At 45.3% G+C, this 8,905-nt stretch overlaps 1 protein-coding gene across 1 annotated transcript; it reads left to right on the forward strand.

Annotated features, from left to right (window-relative positions):
- Positions 1–6,722: 6,722 nt before the first annotated feature.
- On the forward strand, positions 6,723–8,664 carry CD200 (CD200 molecule; the record flags this gene model as incomplete). Its single annotated transcript, XM_008948897.1, has 2 exons — positions 6,723–6,771; positions 8,329–8,664. Coding segments are annotated over exons 1-2 (385 nt in total), but the record flags the coding sequence as incomplete, so codon positions are not given.
- Between the last annotated feature and the right edge of the window lie 241 nt (positions 8,665–8,905).

Below are 8,905 nucleotides of genomic sequence, written 5' to 3' on the forward strand. Positions count from 1 at the left end.
AGTGCAGAGCAAAATGCTTTGGGGAGGATTTTTGGAGGTGGCTATGTGCCTAGTGTCTAAGAAAAGACACAGGGATAGTAACCTTAGCATGATTGCTATGGATTTGATCCTGCAGCAGTACTAAGCCCCACTTAGGAATGCAGGAAGAGGTTGGCATCAAAGTGCTGACTTCGAAGAGATAAATATAAACTTTTGTGTCATAACCTGAGCTTTTCCTTTAGCCTGGCTGTGAGCCTGCCCTATGCTGTGGAGTAGAGGAGCCCTTCCTAGCTGACCCTCAGTTTCTGCCTTTCAGTACTGCCTGGAGCTGGACTTCCTCAATACCAGAGCTTTGCAAGGATGCTGAGTCATTATACAAGAATGACAGTTTTTCTTAAAAAAAAAAAAAAATCCAAACCATCGTCATTTCTCCATCCCCACAGACTTCTGCAAGGTCTCTGATTTTTCAGAAAGAACCAGCTTTACCAGCAATCAGGCTGCTGTGACAAAGGAGTGACGTGCTACAAAAAAACTCATGGTGAGCTACCACTGCTAATTGATGGGAGCTGGAGTGAGATAGAGGTTGCAGTTGCTCTCTGCTCATGCTTTCCCCATGTTACCTCTCCTGGCAGTGGCTCGTCAGAGTTTTTGCAAGCAAGGTAAACAGGGTGTGGAGCTGCATGAGCACAGACTGCAACATGGCACCATGTTGGTGTCATCTTTTATGGCAGTGGATCTTCCTCCCCTCTCCTCTGATGGGGGTATGGGCTTTACAGACTCATCAACAGCTAGCAGGAAAAATCTGCTTTGTGAAACCTCGCTCGCAGTGTTTCTGTTCCTAAAAAGCAGTCAGCAATGTTCTAAAAAGCAGCAGCAGTCCCACCTATAAGTGGCTCTCTCACACTTAAAGCAATGGAGACTTGGCAAGCTTGTGAGCTAAGAGCTTGGGGCTGTGTTGTAGGAAAGTGAGGGATACGCTCTCTTTGGAAACAAGCAGATTATTTAATTTTGGCAACCATCTGAACTGCTTAAGAGCAAGTAAGCAGTCAGGGTACACTACTCACAGGCTGCATGTTTTCTTTGCTCTACCGAGAAGATCATGGAAAAGAAGGAGTTTTCCCTTCTATGGGCCTTCAAGGAAATAATCTATCCCCACAATGTTTTTTTGGTTGCTTCTACTAGGAGAGGTGTTATCAGAGAGCCCTGTTGACCATCCCTTGGAAGTACAAAGGCACAGACCTAGAGCTAGGACACTAGCTAAGTGTCCTAAGACCTAGAGCTAGTATTTAGCAGAAGTAAGGCTGGGACAGGAATACCTGGCAAAGCAACGGCCAGAGGGGCTGGATGCCTGGCTGGGAGAGCTGTCCAGGACCTGCTACCTGGATAATGTGTTGCCTTTTCCTATGCCTGTGGCTAGCCAGGCCAGGCAAAACACTGCTGCATACCATAACACAGCAAGGTCGGAGAGTGGGAGAGCCACAGGTAGCTGTGGCCCCGTGGTAGGATCTCCCAGCCTGGCTGGGCCAGCCCCAGACACCCTGTGCAGTGCTGCCAGCGGTGGTGCCAGCTCTCACCTGCTTCTCCCTGGGGATTTGCCTCTCACCTTCCCACTTTCATAATATTCAGGCACATGGTGTCGGGCACCCTCCTTGAAAATCTCGTGTTGCTGTAAGACAGCACGAGTTGCTGCATTCCCAAAGCAACCTACCTGCTGTTCATATTAGCAAAAGAAGTCTTTGCTTGAATCAGCTAGGGGTTTTTTGAGATGTTCATTACTATTATTTAAATATTTCCAGCTACATGACTTTATTTCTCTGTTTTGTAATGTCCTGCCTCGGAAGCACAAGCTCTCCTTCATGTCCTATTTGACCAACTCAGAAATATCCAAGTGCTTGACAATATCCAGGTAACAAGAAAATTTATAATATAATTCCAGATAAAAGGGAAAATTCTAGTATGATTTGTCCCCCTTTCTATGGGTGACATTAAAGAGTGCTGTACTGAACTGTGGTGAATCCTGCTGGGAAGCCTCATCCCAGGGAGGGCAGTGATGGCAGCCTGTTGGCTGTAGCAGGGGGCAGCCTGGCCAGTGCCCAGCGGTGTTTGGGGTCCCTGCCCTGAGTATCTTTGGCACCAGCACTGCTGAAGGCAACCTGCTTGTCCTAGGTGGCTCCTGCGGAGCATCCTCCTCTGTCTTCACAGTTCCTTAGGAGACGATCTATTCTTAACCTTTGTTGCACATAACTATAGCATACTTACGTATGCCATGTACAGCATTTAAATATATTGTATAATTTAATCTATTTCTATAAAGTGTATATAAAAGCTTGTCTTTATGAGACATGGTGCAATAGATAAAAGTGGACAAGGTGAACCTCTAAATGTAGTTTCTGAGCCTGGAAACCTGGAACAGACAACAAGTACTCTCTGCTCCTTGTGTTCGTCACCTGGAACGCCCTTTCTCCCTTCATCAGACTCCCAGTGCTGGGAACCTACAGATGAAGTCACCTGCCTAAAAATCATCCTGAGGCAATACTCTAAACGTACTAAGAGCTATACTGTTCATCTTAATTTGTTTAATCAAAAGGCTGGTCATGGTACCTTACATAGTCTCTTAAGGCTGATTCATTGCATTTGTTCCTATTTTTAATAAAATCACTCTTAGTACTCTTGTCTAGTAATTAAATATAAAATGTTATTGGACCTACCTTATTTTTGGTAGGCAGCTTCCCATCATTCACTGGATCTCTGTACCCTTGGATAGCCAACTTTGGATTGGTTTCCCTGCTGGCTGAATTGTTTTCTGTACTGGCTGCTTTACAGCATGGAGCTCAGTAACTGAAGAGGCTCAATATCTCTCACACCGTAAGTGCGTGCAGCACCCAGATATTGTCCACCTGAAGAAAATAAACCCTAATACCTCCACTTCAGACAAGCACTGACAAGTGAGGGTGGGAGAGGAAAGGGGGGAGGAATGGATGAGTGATGTGGCTTCCTGTGACACTGCATCCGGCAAGGTTGAGGTGGTGCTGGTGGCCTCCATGAAGAGGCTAGCAGGCTGCAGCATGGACTCCCTCTAAGATCCCTTGACTGAAATAGCAACTTGGGGTACTCTCAGAAAAAGGAAACCACATGCCTGACCATCCTGTTTTTCTGAGAAATGATGTGACAAACTAAATGGTAAAACCCTTCATGACCCCAATGAAATACACCCTTAGCTACTGAATTTTTCCCATGCAGCCTGGTTTTGTTTCCTCCTATCCTTTTTGTCTTTTTGTAATCCTTTTTTCTTCCACCTCAGAATTAAAAGAGAAGAACCAGAAATAGAGTTTGCAGGGCTGATGGTTCAGGGTGTAAGTATGTTTTAATTCATGCATTTCAATTGCAGTACGTTGCTGGAAAAGAAAAAGCAATCTCTGTTCTTACAAAGATCTCAGGTGTCTGCAGAAATTGCATCAAAATACAGAGCTGAGAAGTGATGGGCAGTTAACTGGACAGCTTCACAGCACACACTGTCCTCTGGTAATGTGTGGTTTTGCAGATAGATATACCCTACCAGGAGCTACATGCTAGTTAAGCAGCCCTCCTTCTTTGTTTCTCTTTTTGCACTTGCTAGGAAGAGCCACGCCAGGTTTCAGCTCCTGCAGCTCTGGTTTGCAGTCATGTACTGCAGCTGATGGCTGTGTGGTAGCGAGGGGAGGAATCCCCAGCGGAAAAGAGACAACAGATCAAATATCTCCAAATCAAACATGATCAAGGATAAGCAGCTGTGGCTGCGCACAAACTGCCCTTGTGTGTTGTCTGATCTAAAAGTTGTGCACAAACGTGGCACTTTGTAAGCCTGCCCAAATGAGCATCCTGGTCCTGCAGCATCCCTCGGCTGCTGACTGGGGGTCCTGCCACAGCACACTCGGATGCAGCAGCGCAGGCTGGAGTGTGCATCAGTATATGCAGCTACCATCATTACTCCAGCATATTGCAGCTCTCCAAATCCAGCCAAGGTGTATGTATGTCCTCTTTGGAGTTAGTGGGAACTAGAGAGACCTCCCCGTGTAGCAGAAAGGAAGAGAAGAATGTGAATCGCAGGTTTTTTCAAGCAGTGGTTGCAGAACTATCTTCTGCCTAATTTATTCCCAAGCCTTCACTGTGCTTTGGGAAGTGCCTGGAGCTCAGGTGTTATGTGCAGTTCTCAGAAATGAAGCTGCAGTGTGACTAATGGAGGACAGCATGGGATTTGACTGACAAGCAAGGAGGAGATCTGTAATACACCAAAAGTTTATGCAAAGACAAACAAATCAGGATGTATCTGAATAAATGGACTTCAAGTTATATTCACAGAAGTGAAATAGGTGGTGGGCTTAATGAGTGGGCCTCACATTCCTGCCTACTTTACATTTTAAGAAATTCATCAGTTGCTGATGTTGGCTGGTCATTGGAGGAAGAGGGGGTCAGAAAGAAGTACTGCAGTAGTCTTATGCAATACAGGGACACGCACATGGGCTGGGAGGGGGAGCTCCCCACATGCCCAAGTTCCTTCACAGCATCATGAGCTGTCAGGGGAGAGGCAGGGCCTGGAAGGAGCAGCCAATGTATGTGGCTCTTTATCACCAGGTAGTCAATGAAGAAAGCAATTTAAAGTCAATATATTTTTCTAGCTGCAATAGCTATCTCTGTCCTCTGCCCAGCTGTTGTTAAGATTGTTGGTTAGGTCTTTTTTTTGAAAGTTGTTTACTGTAGCAGCACCCAGGTTGTCAAGGTTGTTCAGAAAGGCTTTTGGAACATGACAAGGTTTCTGGTAGAAAATAAAATGGTTAAAGCTGACGAGAACATTTCCTATGAATAGCAACATATATCAACTGGGCCTGTAGTTCTTTTTTAAATCAAGTGCAGTTCCTTTTGTGATCACTAAGTGGTGAAGTTCAGCTTTGAAGACTTCAGTAAAAGTGTCTGCAAGCTTGTGGAATGTTCTTCCTTTAAAGTTTTGTTTCATATTCGTAACAGAGCTAAGGTGAGAAGACCAACAAAGCCTGGAATGAATGTTTGCATCCCTACATAGGACAATGGCACCCTGCCAGGAGGAGGTTTTGGTGCAGAAGGACATAGTCTTACCAAATCTTTTTTTTTTTTTTTTTTAGTTTTGAAAGTTCTGAGAGGCTGATAATCAGAAACCAAATATTTTCTTGTGAAGCTCCATTTCAAGGCTGCTAGTTTTCTCTTCTGCCTTGTTCCACAGCCTGTTGGAGCAATTTGCATTGCTTAATAGCTGTGAAATGGTCTGGCAAACCCCACAAGAACTGTTTTTCATTGACTTCACATTTTGATCACGATGGAATGCCCTTCCAGAAATCTTGCAAGAAAACACAGCTATGAAAATAACTCAAGGAAGGGAAAACGAGATGAAACCTCAAAGGAAGAAGACAGCAGTATGAAGCAATTGCAGTTTCCAGAGTGATGGGAATGAATTATTGAACCTACTCAAAAGCACTTAAAAAATGTTTCTTTGGAAGAATACTGATATTAGTTCTGTTTCTATTTTCAGATTATTAATTACCACTTGGGAGAAGGTAAGGAACTCTATATATGCAAACATATCTGAGAATATTTCTTATCATGTTATGATTTGGGCCTGTTGGTTTCCCTCAAGCTATTTGCATGATTCGAGGTTAATACGTGCAACAATTGAACTAAAATGAAAACATTTAATGCAATCACAGTCATCTGGAGTCAGAAGAACTTGCAGAAATGTAAGCCATCTATTCAGAAAGCAGAAACACAAAACATAGTTTGATTAGCAAATGAGACCTCCCTGGCTGTTTTTCCCATTCTGCAGTGCATGAACCACCCACGGGCCAAGGGCTTTCTTGGTTTCAGCAACGTGATTGCAGCTGGCAGAAAAAAAGAAGCACAGGGGTTCAAGTGACAAAGCAAAAAAGATACATAAACAGTGACTCAAAACAGCCATGTGAACTATTTTTATGTCTTCTCAGGTGAGGGTGGAGAAGATGGGTTTGCTTGAGGGATGGCAGCCCTGGCTTTCCAAGGGACAGGGCTGGGAAAGTGGCATGAACCTGTGGATGTGGTGGCAACCTCAATGGAGGAGAGGAGAAACAAAGGCTTTGCTTTTTCCCCAAGGCAATGTATGACCTAGGCCCTGGGCTGGGTGTTTTGTTTGCTCTGGTCTCCTTGCCCAGAAAAGGGTTGTATTACAGCAGCACCAGCAGCTCCTGGCTCCCCAGTGAATTACATGTGGGGTGCAGACCCCTAACTGAGTCCTCTGAGTTACTTGATGAGGACGTTTGTACTACTGATTGCAGCACGACTATTGACCTGATCTCCTTTCCCTGAGCTCAGGCCAGGGGCAGGGTGGTCTTTCCTTCTGCCACTCACAGACACTGGGTGCTCAGCCAGCTTAGAAACCTGGGCTTGTATTTAGGCACTTACAAAAACCAGACCTTATGGAAAAGGCGCTTGTGAAAAACCCAGCCTTCTAACTCATTACCCCTGTCCATCACGCAGCCCAGCTGGGAAATCTGCAGTTTCAGGCTCTGACATTTTTTGTCATGCCCCCTGAAATTTTTGTTTTTCAGCTGAGTGCTGGAGGGGCAGGAGGTTTTACGAGCTGCTTGTTACCGTATGTGCAGCGAGGGGGGAATGTCCCTGGAGTAAAAGCGAAGTGTATAAAAAAGGGGAAGCTGCACTCAATGGATCAGTCCCTTGCTTGTCTCACTGAGTGCACAGCTAAGATGATGGTCGCTTGTCTGCTCCTCTCCAGCATCTGGACCATTGCATCAGGTAACTCCCTTCTCTATCTGTTTGTACTATTACTGTAACGGTGTTAGGGACATTGCGGCTGTGCTGCTGGGTGTTGCAGTCCCCACCGAACATCCCCCAGGGGCAACCCGAGGGGTGACAGGGCACTTGTGGCACGGTGGGGCTTCAGATGTCACTGCTAGTTGCATTGATAGTATCCTCTCCTTAATTTACTACATGTATGAATTTATTGCAATTTGCAAATTATAATCCAGGCAAACGTCCAAATGTTCCCAATGACTCGTATGACTCAGGTTTGATTTCATCTCCTGTTGTGGCTGGGATTTTGGTCAGAGTATGGCACTGATTTGCCAAGACAGAATTTTTTGTAGTAATGGATGTGGTTTTTGTAGGTATCTGTTCAGGCCACTAAAACTGTGGGTGTATTACGCTTGTATTTGTAACTAAAAATCACATAGAAAAGCCCGACTGTGTTTCAAAGTAGCTTCCATGATTGTGATTTGTATTCTGCCTATGGCACTACTGAGCTCTAGAAAGCAAAATGACTGTCACAGCTTCACAACTGTCTTCTTGGTCTCCAGTGGACATCTACCTGGCCATGGCCACAGCCATGCAGGGGGCAAGTCCTGAGAGAGTTTTGTCAGGCAAGTTAGCCAGGAGTAACTCTGGGCACTGCAGATAGCCTCACTCCTCTTTAAAAGCTGCAACAATAATTCCCTTTTTTTATAAATAGAACTATGTATTTTCAGTGCTATAACTATCCCTGCTGGCATCTCCCTTCCCATGCTGATGTACACAAGTAAACTTTAAAAACTCTTATCCTCAGAGAACTGGGGAGCTGAACTGTCAAACATGGGAGTATCCATTTTGTCTGCCTGTCCTCTGAATGGTTTTTCCATATGCCTGTGAATTGGAAGGGGAGATGAATTTTCTTATTTTCTTTTTCCTGGAGATCTTTAATATTATGGCATTTATGCTATGAAAATTTTTCACCCATAGGCCTTCAGCAGGGTCTCAACTGCTTCCTAGCTGCACAGACTCAAGCCTGAGATAGTAGAGCAGACAGTTTGCCTCTGGTCCTCCCTACCTTGCTTTTTCCTTGTGGCTTTCTTCTCTCTTGTCAGTCTCTGAAAAGGGTAGGTGCACAATGTAATAATTTTTAGCAGTTTTACTGATTTGCTTCTCTGCACTGCAGGAGGGCAAACAATTTGTTGGCTATTAGTGTGGCTGAATGTTTAAGGAACCTTTCCATGGGTATGCATGGAACAACAGTCTTAGCAGACGGAAATCAGTCACTCCTGCTACCAGAGCTGCCTTTCTTGGCAGTGTTCTCTGTGGCACAGGTATCAGGCTGACAAGATGCTCTGTGTGAGAGGTGTCAGGTCCAGCAAAACTTTCAGGGCTGTTCTCTGGGATGCATTTTCGTTTCTTTTTTTCCCCCGGATGGAGGAACAGTGAGATCCTCCAGAGCTGCCCTGCTCAGGAGTGAGAATGAAGGAGTGGGGGAGGGCTTCCATTGAGGGTGGGTCGCAGAAGGGTGATGAGAAATGCTGAGAACAGCACCTGCTTCTCCCCCAGGCTCCGTGCAGGTGTTGCACAGAAAGGTCCAGTCGGCCCGGGCAGGAGGAAATGTTACTTTTTCATGCCGCTCAGTCACAAAAGAAGATGTGCTGCAGGTGACCTGGCAGAAGGAGACAGATGGGACTGAAGACAACATAGCAACTTACAGTATGATGAATGGCCAAAAGATAGCAAAAGGCTACGTTGGCCATGTGAGCTTTGCCCACAGTGAGTTACAAGCCTCTGCCATCTCCCTTCATGGAGTCACTCTTCAAGATGAGGGATGCTACAAATGCATCTTCAACACGTTCCCCTCAGGGGCTGTCACTGGCAGGATGTGTCTCAAGGTTTACGGTAAGGCACTGTAATTGTGCACGGGATGTCATCTGAAGGCCAAGTAGTTTTCTCTGTGACAAGTGTTCCCTACCACTGGTCATTCCTAAATTGCTGCAGGGAAGGTAGCTCAGCTTCCTCTCTGGCTCTTCCTCCTTCTGTGGTTTTGCCTCTGATGGGAAGCCAGCATTCAAGAGTTCTTTAATTTTCTCTCCCTTTAAGTCAACAATAGTAAGTTCAAAAAGCTGATGTGTAACTTATT

Source organism: Merops nubicus, unplaced genomic scaffold (assembly GCF_000691845.1).
Source record: "Merops nubicus isolate BGI_N331 unplaced genomic scaffold, ASM69184v1 scaffold461, whole genome shotgun sequence".
In the NCBI taxonomy this organism is placed as follows: domain Eukaryota; kingdom Metazoa; phylum Chordata; class Aves; order Coraciiformes; family Meropidae; genus Merops; species Merops nubicus.